The sequence below is a fragment of the Diadema setosum genome, chromosome 16, assembly GCF_964275005.1.
Source record: "Diadema setosum chromosome 16, eeDiaSeto1, whole genome shotgun sequence".
NCBI lineage: Eukaryota > Metazoa > Echinodermata > Echinoidea > Diadematoida > Diadematidae > Diadema > Diadema setosum.
In genome coordinates, this window is record NC_092700.1 from 2646666 (window position 1) to 2666375 (window position 19710).

General features: G+C 40.4%; 1 protein-coding gene across 1 annotated transcript in view; it reads left to right on the plus strand.

Annotated features, from left to right (window-relative positions):
• Positions 1-17259, plus strand: part of LOC140240201 (uncharacterized) — a 55075-nt gene extending 37816 nt beyond the window's left edge. Inside the window, exons 8-16 of the mRNA XM_072319996.1 lie at positions 839-1861; positions 2151-2522; positions 3525-3692; positions 4494-4745; positions 5437-5616; positions 6150-6242; positions 8048-8260; positions 11453-11490; positions 14424-17259. Of these exons, the coding sequence (XP_072176097.1) occupies positions 839-1861; positions 2151-2522; positions 3525-3692; positions 4494-4745; positions 5437-5616; positions 6150-6242; positions 8048-8260; positions 11453-11490; positions 14424-16296 (4212 nt within the window). The 3' untranslated portion in view covers positions 16297-17259. The remainder of the gene's footprint in view (positions 1-838; positions 1862-2150; positions 2523-3524; positions 3693-4493; positions 4746-5436; positions 5617-6149; positions 6243-8047; positions 8261-11452; positions 11491-14423) is intronic.
• The last annotated feature ends 2451 nt before the right edge of the window (positions 17260-19710 follow it).

Here is a 19710-nt window from a genome sequence, read left to right on the forward strand (position 1 = left end):
TCCAAGAAGCGGTATCGAATAACGCAGTGATACAGCGTGAAGAGGGGTTACAACCTGACTCCTAAGAAGGGGATATACCAGACTTAATCAACATTTCCTCGAGTCCTCCGACTATAATTGCGGCGAGCTTGCCCATAAGTGTTTCAGTAACATTAAGGTCAATTATATGCCAACGCGTAGGAAGGTGCAATGCGAGAATTAATTGATGTCTTCCTGTATTCTGCAGCGACAGTGCTCTGTGTATTATATATGGCGTAAAAAGGTTTGTGGTCGACAACCGACTGCAAGTAATTGGGTAGTCTGAGTTAGACACCTATCAACAAGCATTGTTCAAATGTCCTTTGATGACATTTGAGCGAAAGTGTTTCAAAGAGGAATAGAATAGTACCAATGTGGATGGTAAAGCCTTTTCTTCTCTCGCAAAATAAAAAAATCAGCGTGTAAAGATCACAAACAATCGCAGTGACGTTTCTTACAACCACCTAGATTATCAAAGGATTTCTGCTCAAACTTCCAAAACTCTGCAGAATAATCACTTAATTCTGTACTAAAGGTTTCGCTCTTTTCTACTGCTGTATGTCTATGACCTATCCAAATACTTATGATGATCTTTTGTCATGTTGGAAACTAAAGTGATTCATATCATGCAGTTATCTGTTAATTGTGCTGATTTTCTTTAATTTCAGTATTAATCATTTAAAATCATATTTCATTAGACTTCGTAATCAGAACGAAAATTCGAACAGTGTGAGAAGATTTACATCAAGATGATAATCATGAGACGAATTTCTCCTGTATTAATTTAAGATTATGAACGCTTTCTGTGCTTGCGCTGCAGATGACGGCCCAAAACGAGGAGCTCCAAGCATCAAACGATATTCTCACACAAGAAAGAACTTTGTTACACACCAAGCTCACTGCGAGCGAGCAGGAGAAAACGGAAATAGACGTGCGCGCAAAGCGAGAACGCGAAGTGTACGAGGCGGAAATGGAAAAACTGCGCGCACTGCAGATGGAGCGAGACGAACTTGAGAGGATTCTACAGCCGCTGCAAACCCGTATCGACCACCTGGTGGCTGACAGTGAAGCGGTCGTCAGCAAGAAGGAGCAGCTGGAGAACAGCGTGAGGACGTTGAGTGTGATGCTGGACGAGGCTGAGGAGGCTAGGCAGCGGGCAGAGAACGCCCTCAAGGAAAGCGAACTCAATCTCCAGAACGACTCAAGTAGGTTGCGAGAGGAGATGGAGGTAGAGTTGAACTCAAAACTCCAATCGAAAAACCAAAAAATCGAGGAGTTAGAAAAGGATGTGAGGACTAAAGCCAAAGAAATTGCCAATTTGAACGAGCGGTTAAAATCTCTTGAGCGAGACCTCGAGGAAAGCAAAAAGGCGTTGGAGGAATATCAGCAAAAGGTGAGTGAAGGAAAGCAACAAAGGGGAAGTCCAGGAGGCAGCCCCAAGGGTAGTCCTACCCGTGACCCGGAAGTACTTCGGGCCAAGCTCGCAGCCAAGGAGCGAGAATGGTCGCAGCAGAGGAAAAGCCTCGATGACGCGGTGGACAGGTTGAACAGCACTTTGAAAGCTAGGGAAACGGCTTGGGAGAACGAGCGTGACGGCCTCAACAAAGATATGCAGAATGTGGTGAAGGAGCACAGGGATAAACAGAACGCCTGGCTGGAGGAGCGAAGCAGGCTGACCAAGGAGATAGGAGAGCTGAAAGATTCCTTGAATCAGAGCGAATCGGAAAGCAAGCGGCAGGTCAACGAACTAAGACAACGGCTGGAAGCAGCCACAGAGCTGGTGGAAACGTACCGCGTTGGGGAGACGAAATTTAAAGAGGAGCGGCGGAGACTTCTTCAGCAGGTCAGTGTTAACTAGGTGTCCTCAGGAAACGATTTCATGTGTTTTTAGGGAAAATCGTAGTCATACTTTCACATTGCGAGTACAAAGTGTAAAACGTCATGGTTCAGGAAAGGCAAGGCTAAGATCTTGATATGTTGTGAGCAGTATTCTTCTCGTCCATGAAGGACTAGGCTTGTGTGTGCAGGATCTAGGCTTGTGTGTGTAGGATCTGCTGTATTTGTAAAGAATGCGTAAGGCCACAAAATGAAATTTATTGGTTTAACACATTACATATCTTTCATGCTCCTAGATCGAAGACAAGGAGACGTCCTTGCAAGCCAAGCAGAAGGAATGTGAACGCGCCCAGACGCAGTTGAGCAATCAACAGAAGCGCCTCGAGCGAGTTCGAGTTGAAATCTTGGACAGGTTCCAACGGGAGGAGAAGGTTTGGAAAGCCGAGATCACCGCCTTCAAATTCAAGCTGGAGGCGGAGACTAAGTACTTCAACGACGAGGTGGGGAGTCTGCAAAAACGACTACAGAACGAGTCTAGCGATTACGAGTCGCAGAAGGAGCAGCTGAACGAGTCGAAGAAGGAGCTGGATCGGTTGAGGGTGCTCTACGACGAGGCGGAGAAAGAGAGGGAGGTGCTGCGGAGCGAGAAGGAACGAGAGAATCTCGCGGTGAGTTTTGTATACATCAAGTCACGTGCTATCTAAAACCAGCTTCCCTTTCAACACCTTCACCTCTGACGTCATGAGGTCATGGTTTGCTGTTAAGTGGAGAGGATACACACAACATGCAAGAGCTGTGAAACACATGAGTACGACAAAGCAGGTAGAAAGGGAAATGAATGAAGTGATCACCATGTGACCTATAATACAGGCAATCAGAAACAGTTGTCGCATGCGAATGGCATTTTGTTTGAGATATTAATACATTCTAATTGTGGGTTGGCAATTTCGTTTCTATGTTTAGTAGTCTGAAGTTTCTATCATGATTGAGTGTGTCTGTTTCCATTCCTTTAAAGAACGCATCACGCAATTTCTGGAACTGCAACAACTGTGCAACAAGATTGCTCGAAGAAATGAATTGTCCCTAAAATAGGCTGCACATGACTATAGATATTAGTTTGTGCTTGTTGAAAGCAAGGGAACGTAAAGGAAGCTTGTCTTGTTACTGTCTCCCACTCTAAGAATAACTTATTCTGAGTAATGTCAGTACAGCTGGAGCTTGTAAGGAATCCCCGGCCTATGTATCATCACAATCCCTGTGATGACACGGGTAAACATTGGATCGAAGACGTGATATTACTATCAAATGAGAGATTCCCGAGATAGAGACCCTGGGAGCGTGGCTCCAATTTTGTCTTCAATGATGAAACTTTGCAAGAATGCCCTTGTCATTTTTTAAGACGTTGAAATAAAACGTCAAATACATATTGTAAGGTAGGTTACACCTGCAACGTTCTTTTTATGTTCGAATGCCAAAGACATGAAAATGTGTTCCTGATAGATTTCTTCATGCTATGTAGATGAGTATTGCGATTTCATTGCTCATATCAAAGTCCACATTGTTCCTATTTTGACATCAGTCTGATTTCCTGTTTCTTCATTTTTATTGCATGTTGTCACTTTTTGACCTATCCTCTCTATTCCTTACCCCAAACCACCACCCTCAAGCAGGCCAAGCGGGCTCGCCAGGTGATGGAGAACTCGCAGCTCGAAAAGGAGAAACTCTCCTCAAATCTTAGCGCAGAGAAGCAGCGGCGAGAAACGTTGCAGAAGAACTACGCCAGCGAAAAGGCCGCGTGGGACGCCTCGCGCAACGAGATGTTCTGCAAGATAGCTCGGGTGAGCCATCCTTGAGATTAACTCGTTTGCACCCATCACCGAGTATTTAAGTGGTACATGCGGCATTGTATGAATTTGTAGATATAAGACTAGGCGTCAATGATTACAAATCCATGTGATCTTTGAATAGAGTCGGCCCTATCTTTAAGAAAGTACCCTGAATTTTCAAAATCTCGAGTCCATGTCAACGTTTCATGGTTCAGAATAGAAAGTTGGCAGTATGCCAATGCCGCCTTGAATTTGAGGAAAACATTGATGCCAACTACCACCTGTTCGCATGTTGCTTCCTTTAAGTCATCAGATAATGACGACATTCTGGGGTCCGCCAAGGGATTGTCGAATGCAGTCATAGTTTCTCTCCCAAAGCCAACATTCAATGTATTCTAGATGGTTTGATGTACCTCGTTAAGCATTTCAAGGAAGATTAAATGTTTTAGGCCACTAAAAGGGTGGATGAACGCGAATTTTGTGCTTTGTCTGTAGCCATGATTATTGTTAACTATACTTAAAGCTGACTTGACAGTGTTAGTCTTAAAAAATAGCGAAATTATTAATGTTCGACAAACTGACGAATCAAGTTTTAGTGAATAAAAGTGCAGATAACCTACTAGAATATTGAAAGCACAAAGACTCGTGATAAAAGAGGGCGCTATTTTGATGGCCTGATGAGCTCTGCCATTTTCTGTACAAAGATCAACATGAACATTTTAAGCTAGTTTTTTGTCAATCAATGTGCCATACCTCCTAATAACGACTCTTATCATCATTGCCCCCTTATGCTCCGTTTGATTTGTGCTGAAGTTGGAGCAGATGACGAAGCTCAAAAAGGTCAAGCTTGAAGATTTGCAGACTCGGCTTCAAGCGTCGTGGGACCAGGAGCGCACCGAGTACAAGCGGCAGATGACGGAGGCAAACTACAGGATCATGGAGCTACAGAAGGAGTTAGAACAGCGGGACAGCCAGCGGAGCCGAGAGGGGTCCTCCGCCCAGGAGATCATGCAGAAAAAGCTGCTGGATGACGAGAGACGCAAATCCACGGACAGGATACACGAGGTAGCCCAAGTGTAAAACACCTAAATCCGGTGTTTTACCCACCGGTTCAGGGAAGAGAATAGAATGCAGTTATTATCAACAGATCGTTCATCGGTTAAAACTGTTCTCCTTCTTGTCTAATACTTCACTGAATCAGATATGATTCATTTGGGTGCAGAGGATTTCTTATATTTGGGCATCGTATTGTAATAACCATATCATTATCTCGTTTTAGCTTGCCCGTTCCTCTGCTAGTTTTATTACTGGGCCATTCATTGATCGTACCTTTCAAAACTTGACCATGGTATTAGAACTCATGCCAAAATGAATACAATGAAAAACAAAACTTCGATTGGCTTCCCAAAGATTAGCTTAGATCCTCAATGGAAATTTGTGTCAGGATGCGACTGACAGCATACTAATGGAATAACAGAAGACTAGTGATTGCGAATACTTTACACTTGCATGACTATATCCAGATCTGTGCCATATATTTTTTTCAGAAAAAGACTGATCATCGAAGACTGCGATCTGATAAAATGACCAGTCATTTCTTAGTCCAAGTAGAATCGACTGGAGAAAAATAAATTAACAAAGAAAAAGAAATTGTTTGTGAAACGTAAAGTTCTTTAACAAAACCTGATGGAAACATCATATCTGATTCATCCTTGAACTCGTCTGAGTATCATCATGTTTTTCTTTCCCACCATAGCTGGGCGTTGAGTTACAAAAATCTAAAGACGGGCAGAAGCGGATTGGTCAGCTGGAGGCCAGATATCAACGTGACCGTGAGCTATGGAGGAAAGAACGGAGCGATTTACAGAAACGACTGCAAGATAGTCTAGCGTCCCGCCGCCTGGAGCATAATAAGATTGATAGCCTTATTCAAGAGGTTAGAGCAGTTTAAATGATATGTCATATGAAAACGTTCAATATAAACACCTTCAATTTCCTCAAGTTTAGTTAAAAAAAAAAATAGAAAGCCCCCCCCCCCCCCCCAAGAGAGCAAATAAGGCAAACAAAAAACATGTGAGTATTGTATTAACTTAACTGGTAGGTCAACCTGTAAAAAACCCTAAAGTACAAGTAAGTATTGTGGATCGTAATCACTAGGGTAGGAATCACATAAATGTATAATATTCATTACGACTTTTTTTTTTCGTCTTTCATGATTATTTATGATTAGGACAACTGACATTTCGTGTTCATTTATCCCAACCTCCCCTTCATTAAGAGATTAACATAGTAGTCTCTTTGATGAGGACAAAGCCAAAATTAAGCCTTTTTCATCTACTGTGGAATACATCTGTAATGAATTGTCTTGACCATGAGAGCTACTTCACTTAAGTTTTCACATTATAATTTGAATGAAGTCCTTCTCACTGTCGTCAATAACACTGCATTTGTGTGTCTTGTCTCCCCTAGCTCCAACAGCTGAAGGGAGCTGTGGAGGCCACAGATCGACTGACGAGGGGCGAAACACGTGACCTGAACGGCGCGCGACACGAGCAAATCATCGTAAGTGTGCAGACAGTACGTATTCATCGCTCCCTTACTAACATTCTACTACCGTGTGGCCGCGCTCCCCACGCGCACGCTGCCGCGCACTCTGCGACTCTGCCGCTCGTCAAACGGGGGCGCTGTTCAGCCAAGCTGTAAACAAGAGTTGCACAGTGCTGGGTGGCTGTGTTCATATTCTTGTTGTAATCGTCTTAATGTTGTAATATGATGTCGTCTGTGTCGCACTTATATTTGCTTACCATCTGATCAATCTTATCACAGCCTTTCTCGCCTCGATGTCAAAACTTGGCTTTCTTACTAAACATCTGCAAGAAGCAAGAGAGAACAAAAATAATGCGCAAAATACACTTTTTAATAAGGAGCTATTTATTTGTAGTCAGGAAGACACTTTTGCCATTTCAATAATGATTATTTTACAATCATTTCTATGAATAAAAGCCATTTATTGATCGTAAATTGATAAAATTCAAATATGTATATATGGCTGCTATGAATATGCAAGACATTCTATGGGAATACAATCATTCACACTCGATTTCATTTGGTGCCATGGTCTCTTGAACTTGCTTTGTTTATAGTGCAAGTTGGAAATTTTATTACGTAATGTAAGTAATATCAGAGCATATCATGAAATCACATATCAACCTATGTTGATTACAATTTTCAATTCTGTAACTTTCTATATCTTTCCCTATAGCCTTCTGTTACATTTTGTAGTCTTCCAATGCATAGCCTTTTGTAGCCTTAGGTAATCTTCTGTAACCTTCTATAGGCTTCTTCAGCCTTCTCTGGGATTCTACAATCTTCTGCAACATATATAGTCTTCTCTAACCTTATGCAGGCTTCTATACACTTTAGTAAATGTCTGGAATCTTCTGCAGTCTTCTAGAGCTTTCTGTAAGCTTCTGTATCTTTCTGTAGTCTTCTTTAGTCTCTTGTAGCCTTCCATAGTCTTCCTTTATGGTCTTTTGTGTAATCTGCTGTAGTAGTGCCATAATGTGTGTCACCATGTCTATCAATCAGTTACCTGCTTGCTTGTTATTGTTTAGTAATACTCTTAGTTTGCTTCCCAAACCCTTGGTTTGATGACACCTTATTTGATCAAAATGGAATATACTTATACAAGCACTTAGGAGTAAATTTAACTGCTGCAATTGTTTTCGATTTTTAGTCTCACAAAAGAGATATCATGTAGTATCTCATTAATTATAATTTGATAAGAAAAAAGTTGGAAGATTGTTCAATTATAACATACAAATCAAGATGACCATGAATGGTAGTTGCTGTGTTCTATACAGTAAAAATAATAACGATGATAATGTCATAACCCTTTCCCATAATCGAATGTAAAAAATTATGATCTCTGATTTTAAAGGCAAGATCATCTTGCTGAATTTGATTTCGTTTTGAAACTTCATTTGGACGTGATTAAGAATTCTTCAATGTGTGTACTTCTCCATTAAAACCAGCACTTCGCCAATATTTTCTGAACCGCATGCATTAAAAAAAAAAAGAATTCATCAAATTCATGAACCTATAGACATATCTATTTTTTTTTTTTTTTTACACTGTGGTGAACCGTACAAGAAATTATCATTTTTTATGTACATTTCCACCATAACTAGGCAATGTTGGTAGTGGTGTTTTTCATTGTCTTTTTTCATTTTGTTCCATTATCCAAAAAAAAGTATTCCTTGCTTTGTCATTTTTGCTCTGCCGTCATAATGAGTGCTTCATTGGTGGGGGAAAAATATGCTCATTGCCGTCATTCCATTCATCCCGCCCTCATCAAAACAATACAGCAAAAGACAATCACAACAACAACGGAGACCAAGCCCGTGAAGCCTGTACCCGACGAGTCTAGTAGCGCCGCCTACCGGCAGCTCCGAAAACAGGTTTCGGAACCAGCAAACGTGTGCTCCACAGCAGACAAGTCGACGGCCAATGTGAACGCACAGCCGACGATACACAGACACTCCACGACGGACCAACCCGCTGTGTTCACACTGGACGAGGTTGCTAAAGCGTTTCACATCTCTCTCTCCCTCCCTCTCTCTCTCTCTCTCTCTCTCTTCTACCCTCTCTTCTTGCTGCTCTGAAGCTGTCTTCTTGACTCTAGATGTTCACCATATATCAAATTTGATTATTCTTATCTACTACCTAGGAAAACAAAGCAACTACATCATGTCCCTTCAAATTGGCTCAGTCCATACTGTGTGCATTTCATAAACTAATTAATATCTGCATGTTATGCTGCAGTAAAATTGAAGCATTAATGTTGGTGAGATTCATCTGTGAATACTCAGTCCCAATACTTCATGCTTTGGTGAAAACGGCCAATGTGCTCAATACATTGACCACGCAACATTATATTATAAAATATCCGCCTTTTATTCAGGTGCGTACATCTTTACTTCAAGCTAAAATACTGCACAGTTTTTAACCCTATTCTAACTGGGCTATTTGAGACCAAGTTTTTACTGAGGGGGGGTCAATTTGACCCCCCCCTTCAGATCTCGACCGCCGATCGCGCGATCGCCGCGAAATTTTGCCTGAAGATAGAGCTTGATGTCAACTACAAGATTACATCGTCATACAATAGAAAAATATTGCCTTTCTATTTTTAATAAATTAATTATGCAAATTTGTGCATGAAATCATATTTTCACCTATAACTCCATTAAAAAGACTGAAGGATTGGTGAATTTTTGTGTCAGAATTCCTCAAGACACATCAAACAATCTTTGTGTAAAAAAATAGCTCAATTGAAATGAATTTCTTTTGTTTTTTATTGTTTTGTTAATTTCTTATGTATTTTATTGTTTTTTCAACCTTTTGTTTTCCATTGTTTTTTTGCCAAAACTTGTTGCAGGCACTTTTTCAGGCTTATCTACACTAGAATTGATTAATTTCAATGGTTAAAAGTTGAAATAATCTAATTTATATCAATTTAACCAAAAAACCCAATTTGCATTGGATTTGCACACGATATCATGAATTTGAGCTGTTTTTTGGTTGACATGCATATGCAAAACATTACGTAACTTCAAAACGGTGTACCCGGACGTCGCAAATTTGGTCTCAAAATATGCGGGAGACTTCAATGAAAAAAGTCGTGAAACGACGCGGCAAAAGCTTTGCGCGTTGAGAAATCGTGGCGCGAAGCGTCGAGGGGGGGTCAATTTGACCCCCCCCCCCCCAGTTAGAATACGGTTAAATCAAATTTACTAGCTCTGAATTTAATGTATGGTGCGCAACTTTCAGCTTCATGACAACTGCCGTGTATTGAACTTTTGCACTATGTTTACTGTGTGATTTCTCCAGGCATTTCCTGTTAAAAGGAAGTGCTGGTTGTTTTCTGCGCACAGCCATTGACTTACTTTGCACATCTGTGTGAAAAAAAAAAATATACAATTTTCCCCTTCACGTTTGACGTTGTTTCAAGCACTCATACTTCCCCTGTCTAAAATCTATCTGTGCGTGGTATAATTTAACATTGTGAAACTCTCTTGAAATAAATGACAAATACAGAAAGTTGTTGACAAAAAGAATTGACACTTTTCCGTCATAGCAACTGTCAAAATTCAGGATTAATTACAATTTACTGACCAGAGGGAGTGTGTTGAAAATAATGTTAAACTTTGATGTAACATTAAATGTAACATTAAATGTATTTTTTGGATGGATACCCACATTTTCCATTTGTTTTCAACTTGAATTCGTGGTTATAAAATGTTTTTTTACCCTTACTGTATCATGTTTGCATTATTCAGTAACCTTCGTGATGATTAGTGGTTCCCCATCTGTTGAAGAATGCATACCCACAAGGTCTAAATCTAACCTGTGTTCTTTTTTAATTAGTCCTCGTCACCTCTTCATCCCTAACTTACATTTTGATTTTCAGACAATTTTTGTTGTTGGTTTACATTTTGTAGCGGTCCCCTTTCATGTAACATGTAACCCTTCATGTAATATTATGGGCGCCCTGAGTTTCGTGATACATTCACTTTCACTGCTCACTGTGGGGCTTTTTTTTTGGGGGGGGGGGGAGGTCGCATATTTTATTTTGTATCAATTTCTTCTTCTAAGCACAACCAATCATTTCAAAGGAAGCATTGCATATTATTATGTTTGTTTTTTGTTCAAAGCCATTTCATGCATTTGTTTCCGACTTTGTGGCACTGTTGCATAGAATTCATTCATCATGTCTAGATAAACCACTTCATTCACATTGTGAAATATTATTGTAAAATAATCATGACATGTAACCATGCATCCACCGGGGCATACTGCTAAATAGTAGATGAAAAATTTATACCCGCAGTAATTTCATACCTTCTTCTTATGTCATTGTTAGTATCTGCACGATTGGTGTTGGGCTAATAATGTTACACAGTGTCTTGGAAAGATGCTCTCTTCTCCAATATTTTTTTCTCACCACCTACAGTATCTTTTCCTTTGCATACATTTCACTTCATTTTTTCTCGCTGCTTTTTTCCTAAAACTGGACTCGCTCAGAATGTCAAGTTTTTAATTCTTTCATTTTTATTTATTACAGACATCTACTCGTCTTGCCTTTTTTCTTCTGCTTTGTCGTCTCTTTTAGATTTCCCCTTAATTTTTCTGTGCCTTCAAATGAAGTCATTGTCTTATCGCATCTTCATCTTTTTATCTGCCTTCATCTATGCCCCCCCCCCATCTATTCGAAATCCGATACAACTTTTATAGTGTTTCTGTAGGTTTCGCTCACTTGTATTTCTTAAGTCTAATATTGTAAATCTCCTTTAAAATGAAAGCATTGATTAGCCTGTGATAGTTTAGATGGACAATATTCACGCTGTCGAGTAGAAGGTGTTAATAGCTTAATGTATTAGTTATGTTCATGAGTTTTAATTGCAGAGTAATATGTACATGTACATAATAATTTGCATCTAAATTGACATTTCATTTGGGGATAAGCTGGTTAATGTTTGTACTGAAAGAAAGTTCTGAAAAGATAGAAACAAAAGAAAAAAAAAAAACCCTTGGTGTAATTGTAGCCTTTGTCCTAGACGTTTGTAGTGTCGTTCCTCTTCTATGTCTATAGTGTGAGTAGTGGGTCTTCACTCCGTAATAAAAACCGCATGCCAGTTGAGTACTAACATTGCATTGTCTCCTTCACCCCTTCTTCTCCCTACACTGCATCGTTATGGTTGTCACGTGACCAGAATGCCAGTTCATCTGCACGTACTGGAAATGACGACAGGTAGGACACGAGTATGCGCACGATGATTTCCTGTAGTCCCATCTTTTATGTTCAGTGTTGGTGTATGGTCCGTCCCTTTGTTTTTGTTCTCAGTTCCCTAACGGGACTTGTGTCTTTTAATTTTGTTTACTGTTCACTGTCAATGTTTGTTTTCTTCTGTTCCAATGATTTTTTCGTCCGAACCTATAGGCTCTCAGGCAGCTTGCCCTGGTCAAAGATGATTTGACCAGCTATCAAGAGAGAATTGAAACTCAATACGCCTTAAAACTGAAAAGGTAATTCGGTGCCAGTGATGAACTTCCGCATGCTATGGTGGGGCAGATCACATTGTCTGCCCACTTCTGCCATCTCGACTAAACACCACCGACTTTCTACTTCGAGCGTAGCGTAGTTCAGTTAGAGATATTCACTGAGCTAGAAATAGTGACAGAGATTGATTAGCGAGATAGATTTTAGATACACGAAATAGAGATTTGGGAGACGTGCTTCCACACAGCTGACCCGAATGCAACCTCTTCTGTTACGTAGTGGGTGGGTAAGAATTCAGATGCATTGAATAATATTCAAAGGACAAAATCCTGCAGAGGTGAGGGCATTTTATTCCAGTAGGCCTATTTGCCTCAAATTTGCATTGAATATACATGGTAAGAGGTTAAGTCTACGTCTTTTATGACTCGTGCGTTCAGTTATGAGCATCGGCCCTGTATTAGTAACAATAAATTAATCAATTCCATAAAAGCAATTCGTAATTAAATCAAATCAAGGGACGAGACGTTTCCTCAATTGCTACGGGACAGTTTTCTGTCTGTCGTTTAGTGTTTGTTTGTTCTTTTCAATATGTACTTATTAAAGTGAAAAAGAAAAATGCTATTTCATTTAAACACATCAATTTTGATTTAATCTAACTAATCCAGAAAAAAAAAGAGATTTATCATAAAAATGAAATTTCACAGGTTCAAGTGATGTCAAAATTTCCGTTTTTCCACAAAGTACCACTGAAAAAAAAAATCAACATATGGGACTGCGTAGACGTAAAAGAAGTGTTTCACAGACATGCAAATACCTCGGTAAAGAAAAGAGATAAATACCTAGATATTTCACTACTGCAGGTTTCCTCAGATAGGCCCTACATATCCACAAAATTAGATAGAAAATTTAGAGATTCTTATGTACTTTTTTCACGTTTGGGGAGCACATTATGGTATTTTTGATGCGGAAAACTAGCCAGCAAATCACTAAAAGTTGGTAGAAACCCGTATCTCCTGTTGTATGGTATTTTTTTGCTATATGGAATGTTACCTTTTGCACATATCTGGAATTTATTAAAAGCACATTTTGTAAGCAAAACCATGTATAGTATGACAAAACACCAGAAATATGATATTTTTAAATAATTTCTGAAATAAGAGTGGCCCAACCTCGAAATGCTAAAAAAATACCGTCAGACGTTCATATTTGTCCACTTATGTCTATCAAGATACAAAACTTGCTATCTTGTAAGTAGAGTTCCCGCCAGAGTCGTCTAGATGAAGTCAATGCCTTCCTTGGTATCATGTCGTGAAACAGCGGAAGAGGGGAACAAAACATGATCAACCTTTTGCACCAGAAACGTGATGGTAGAATCGTCGGATTTCGTTCTCATGTGTTAGCGTACGACGCACTCTTGCCGATCTCAGTGATACTAACAAACACATGCACTGTGACGCAGTGCTGATATTCACCCTGGTAGCTGCTTAGCCCATGACTTACGAGATTTTGAGTATACCCCATAAACTTTCTGCAGGGGTTACCAGTCTCCCGGAGGTTATGGGTTAAGCAGTTTATAGTCTTCAATGTAGAATACAAAGAGCTTAATTGCAAAACAAATTAAGCGCCATTTAAAAAAATATATATATATTTACATTTTGTAGTCAATCATCAAACAAAACAAAATAAAGCATTCCAAAATGATACCCCACTGTTTGTATAACAAGGAACGTTCTGGAAGTTATGATTAAAAATATCCAATATTTTGTTATTGTTTTATACATTTCTTAGCAGGCTGAATCTCAAATATTTCAACATGACGAGAGTGTAAAAAGCTCGTTTTACAATCACATTTCTCGCAGTTACACAAAAATGATACTTCACTTGTATTATTGTGATTCTTTGATGTTGTATGCCCACATCTTCAGATTTCAAGTAATGTAAAAGTGTTTTGTCAAGCAATGGATTGTATATATTTAAACCAGCCCTGTGAATTTGGACATTGAAAAAAAAAAAAAATCCAGGCATTTTTTGTAGGTTTATGTCATTAATACAGCATAATTCATAAAAACTAAAACTATTTTTATTGTGTGTAAAGGGAAGGGAAGACAATAAGTAAAGACAATTTCTGAAACCTGAACAGACATTAAACAAAACGTTTCCCGCCTCACAAAAGCACTCAAAGCATTGAAAGCAAAAGATGTTTTTCTCAAAGCAGAATAAAGTCAATGCATGTCGTATGCTATCGTGCGTCGACTCTTCGTGATGCAGATATTAGGTGTTGTGCCGATACCTGATTTGTAATAAAATAAACTGATGATAATTTGTATAGGCAGTTCACCATAAAACTTAATATTATGTAACGATGATGTTATGTACAGTTACTTTTGCACAAGCTGTTTCTTTTTACTGTTTTTTTTTTTGGTTTTTTTTTTTTGAATAATTACAATTACTCGAAGTACAACGGAAATTAACAACAATGATTGTCAATGCCTCGTCCGGAATAGTTCGTAGCTAGCCATTATATTTCGTAAGAGTTACTAGGGGTCTACATGTTCTTTTTATCGTGTATTTGTAAAGCACAACAACACCACAGTACAAATTTATACCATTGTAATTGCAAGGTTATTCATAAACGAAAGATCACAAACTGACTGAATTATTGTAATATCGTTTGCCTCGTCCAGATCCAAGTCCCAATCGGACGTGAATCGACGTGACCTCAGCGGACCACCCAAACCCCCTGCGAAGCCGCCACGTCAGTTCAGTCAAGGGCAAAAAGAGGAAACCTCAACCAGTACTGCGCAGAAGTTCACTGCGCACCCAACAGTGACGTCAGCTGATATGACACAGGGCGAATACCTTCAGAGCAGACGATCCCAGTCGAGGAGCGCGGAGGTTCTAACGTCATCCCCCACGAAAAGTCCCCGAAGTCCCGTGCGAGTCATCTCGGCTGCCGAAGGGGGTGGCCTTGCGATAGCCACTGTCAAACCAACGCGAAGCTCCACCACGGTTAAGACCGTCGTAACTACTGAAACCAAAGATCCACGAAACCAGACTCCTAATACCAGTAAAATCAAAGAAACAGAACACACCAAATTTCAGGAAACCCACTTTGGTCGTGTTCCGAGCGCATCTTCCGACAAGAAAACCACTGTAACTGAGATCGTGCAAGAATCCAAAACCACGGTCCAGGAATCGAAAAGTCCCATTGTGTCTTCCACTCCTGATGTGGCCAAGGTATCCAATGGTAATGGCAAAAAGCCTCAGGTGAACATTACGCGATCAACCAGTGATCGACGACACGATGCCGACAAGCCGACGATCGTCGTTAAACAGGGGCGATTCGACGTCCTGGGCCTACTGCGCGAGACCGATCGAAAATCAACCCGACCACGAAGCGAGAGCCCCTCACGTGTCGATCTACAAATACGCCTTGCAGAGCTCGATAAGAATAGAGTAATGTCCACGAAAATGATGTTTGAGAGTAGCCCACCAGCAATGAGCGGATCTGCCCCCGCGCTGCAGCGGCGATCAGCAAGCACAGATTCACCGTGTGTGTCAGACACGGACAGCGAAAGGCACACGGACAGTGAGGTTGTTGTTCGAAGTCCCTCTAATCGCGAGCTATCCTCGTCCGTATCAGACAGCAAGTTACTACCGGGAGAGTCCAAGGCTTCAGGGAGGGCTTCGCCACGTGAGGAACGAGCACGCGAATCGAGGAGTTCCGAGCGTCCTAAGTCTATGTGTGCTAATGTAGATCGGCGAACAAAGCCCAGTAGCGAAATGGACGCAATAGTACGACAGTCGCCTTATCCAACACCACCACCTGGGTTCCTCTTACCGAAACACATCAATGGCACGACGACAAAGCCATCGGTAGCAACCAGTCCGACAGTAGCAGCCGCTAAGGCCATGATGCCTCCTGAAGCCCCCAAGGGAAGGGCCTTCAACGTGCCGATCCCTCCTAGCGAGCTGTCGTCTTTCAGCGAAGGCCCGTTGACCCATCTCCCGGGCCAGCTCCCGAGGACGAAGAGTCAGCTTCAGTATAAGCAAGGACCTGCTGCTGCCATCCCTGTTTCTACCAAGACACCGCCAGAATCTCCCAAGCACACTGGCGATCGAGGCAAGAAGGTCTCCCCACGGTCAGCCAGGGCACAGTTCTTTTCTGAGACACCATCACCAACTTCTAGCAAGCCTCTTCAGTCTCAGGTAGGCAACGAGCGGCGAACCACAAACAATAACAACTCTGCATCACAGCCGAAGGGTGCTACTGCCTCTACCAGTGGCACGTCTGTGACAAAATCCTCCTCATCAAGAACCACTTCGTCCGCTTCGAAAGGCTCTAAAAGTAGTGCTGCAAGCAAATCTGGTAGTGGAAACGGATCGAGGAGCAGTGGAGCCACCGTCGGTTCCAGTTCCAAATCAACCCACCTACCCCCCACCAAATCCTCCCCATGGAGCACTAACCCAGCTGTTCCTATACCACAGCAGCAACCTGCAGCTCCGTCCTCTAAAGGGAAGAAGGTCAGGTCGGCATTCAAGTCCACCAAGAAGTGAAAGCTCCTTCGCACCCTTGTCGGTAGGATGACTCCGTGAGGTTCAATCAATCACCTAGTGGGTGACGGGTTGAGCCTCGAAGGCAGTTACTCTACTCTGCTCTAGGTCAGTTAGAATTCCGAAATATGTCCCAGATATTCGTCTACGATGCCGATGAAAATAATGTCAGTGTTACATAGACAAGCTGACACTCGTCACCCAGAATGTCACAGACAGTCACAGAAAAAATGATAATCACGCATAATTATGTTTGTAACTATGAAGAGGAAAAGTGGTCGAGATTACCAAAAGAGATTGATGGCGCTATGTCAAGTCCATTGCTGACATTGCTAAGGCCGATTTTTACATGTCCATTATCACGGGTGTATGTTTCCCCTTTTGGAAATGAAGCATCGCGCTCCTGGCTTTGAGCATATTTTGTTTCGAAACAATCTGAGGCGATACAATATGTGTATTGTGTGATGATATTTTACTGTGTCAATAAAAATCACCACGTCCTGCCAATATTTTACGAGGATAATGGAGTGATATGCATTGATTTTCGGATTTATATTTTCGAACATGATTTCTGTCAACTGGTGTCAGGCCTTGATGGTTTTGTATGTCTATGCACCAAGTTCTTCATAATGACTGCGATGTTGTAAAATTATCACAGAGGTGAAGTTCATATATTTTGACAAATCATATTAAAGATAAGTTTTGAAGAAAAAAAAAGTACAAAGAATGACTGGATTCTTAGAGCAATATCGCATCGTGCGTTAAAATGTCTTGCTAGTACGTTGAATAATGTTGTGCAATGTCGTATTCGCTGCTTGTTAGGAATCGCAAATGCTTACTGCACGTGATCAGTTTGTAGGGATACTGCTATAGGCTACTTAAGGACCAGTAGGTCACTAACTTAAATAGATAGCCAAAGTCTTGTATTCGTTTCACCTGTGCCAAAAATTGCAATATGTCGGTATGTAGATGTGTTTTATTTGATTTTTTTTTCTGACCTTATCGGACTCGATTCTTAACGAATCATTATTGTTGTAAGCAAGACAGTGTTATGAATAGGAGAAAGTTGTAGTCACTACTTCATGATAATGAAAGATCTTATATGCCACAGTTTGTACGATCTTTAAAACGTCGCAAATCACTAGCCATGTAGGATTTGCCTCCGGTACTATTAACTTACACGTCAGGGCTACCAGCGTGTTGCCAAGAAGCGAGGGAGGATGGAATGCACCTTCTTCTTCTTCTTCTTCTTCTTCTTCTTCTTCTTCTTCGCCTGGAAAGTGTCTAGATATGTTTTACTGCTTACGGAGAGGCGCAAAATCCTGAATCAAAATTAGCTTATTATCTATGTAGAAAAAGTATATAGCACTATTTTCCCATGTTCAAAGCCATTTTGCACAGATTTTGATGTGAGATAGCATCATGGAGTATTAAATTTGTGAAGGTCGATGTATCTTAATGCTAATGGAACAATGTTGTTTCATCTGGCGAGGCACTGCCTTTTTATCTTTTTTGTTTTGTTTTTGTTATTCACCAGCACAAAAGAACACACATTCGCTTTTCAAGCACAAACGGATATTTCGTACCTTTCTGTTTTTCACTGCCTACGAAGTTGGGATGAATTGATTCATCCGCGTTTTTATTCCCATTTTTTCATAATTTACTCATTCCCATTCCCAGTGCTCTGTGTATTTACGTTGACGATGGTCACCAACAACGTTAGTTTATGAGTTTTAACATGAACCATGTAGAGCGGAGCCACTTCGACCAATATGTAGTTGACAAAACGACCAAATATATTCTCATGGAATGTGTTTAACGTTGGTTCGTGTGCGTGCGCTGTTGCATTCAATCAACAGTCGAAACTTTTAATGTTTGTTTTAATTTTTACTCTTAATGCATTCTCAATCCAACACCTTATCAATAGAGTGACGAAACTCCACAATTATACTTCATGCTTTTTCAGTTCTGATGTTCCAAAAGAAAAAAAAAAAATTTGTGTGATATTTCGTTTGTTTAACCTTGAAACGTGAAGATTAAGGATATAGTATTTGTCTGTTTTGTTTTGTTTAATTTTTGATTGAAAATCTTTCTGATTTATTGATCGGCAACACAGTTTGTTTACTTTTTTGCATCTTGTACGTGTTTTATTCTTTGACGCTAATGTAAAATGTTTGATTCAGAAACCGATCTCTCAAAGAACGTAGGGCAGAAATGTATCTGGAGTTGTGAAGGAATCGGTGTTGCTTACTATACCTGTGGGATTACTGTTGTCGTTTTGTGCATAGCAGCTAGCGTACCCTTCTTGTTTTTCTTAGTAAAACATGACGTAATTTAGCTTCTTCTTTTTTTTCTTTTTCAAACAGAACACTCGGGAAGGTGTGTCACGGTTGCAAAAATAATCGTAAATCGTGTTACAATGTCTTAACCTGTTCAAGACGAGACCCAAGTATTCTCGTGCTGTTGTCTGTGGAAACGTGTGTTATAGCAAAATCAGTTCGTCTTCAACGGGTTAATGAGTCAAATGCAGGGGAAAAAACATGAGACAAACCAGCAACCGGGTTAATGCTCATTTAACTTGGGCATCTGTTTTGCCAAGATTAAGCTTTGTTGGGAATGCATGACGTATCGCAACTAATGCGATTGATATACAAAACCTTGAGCTGAGCGCCTAAGAGGTGGAAAAATACTCAAGAAAAAAAAAACCAGAAGACACGATCACCTATGCAGATATACTTAACTGTTCGCTAGATAGTTCGTTCCAAACACCTTATTTTACTTCAAAATGTAATGAACTACAAAGTTGTACTTTTCCAATTATTCTCTGAACTAGAAACTTTGTGCTGTGTAATGTATCATAACTCGAGTGTACATATCGTACTATTTATTAACTTTCAATCGTCTTTTGAAGATTGGACACATAGTTTCTCCATGTGTATATACAAAATCCTTATTGGTACATATTTTGGTAATGTGTAAATGGCGTTTATCTATCATAATGTGAATTCTACCACCTGTATTGATTTTAGTTATTCTGTACGCGTTGTGTTGATCTGTCCCCTTGTGTAGTAAGTAAACGTTCTAAGCGTGTTGTATTTTAATGGATATTTGCTTGTACTCTTCGTTTATAGTGATTGTATTGAATGCAAGAAACACACACACAGGGAGTATATCCCGTTTGATACCATTATGACTACTAACGGTCATAAAAGCAACACTTTGACATAGTGAGATGAGAAAAAGTGACTGAATAAAACATGTGACTCCATTTGTGGAAAAAAAAAAAGACGATATGTCATACTCTTCATCGTTCTTGACTGGCCGGAGGGTGTGTGTGCGCGCGTGCGCTTGCGCGTGTGCGTGTGCGTTGAAAGTTGAAAGTTTATTGACTCAATCACCTCAATTGGGGTATGCGAG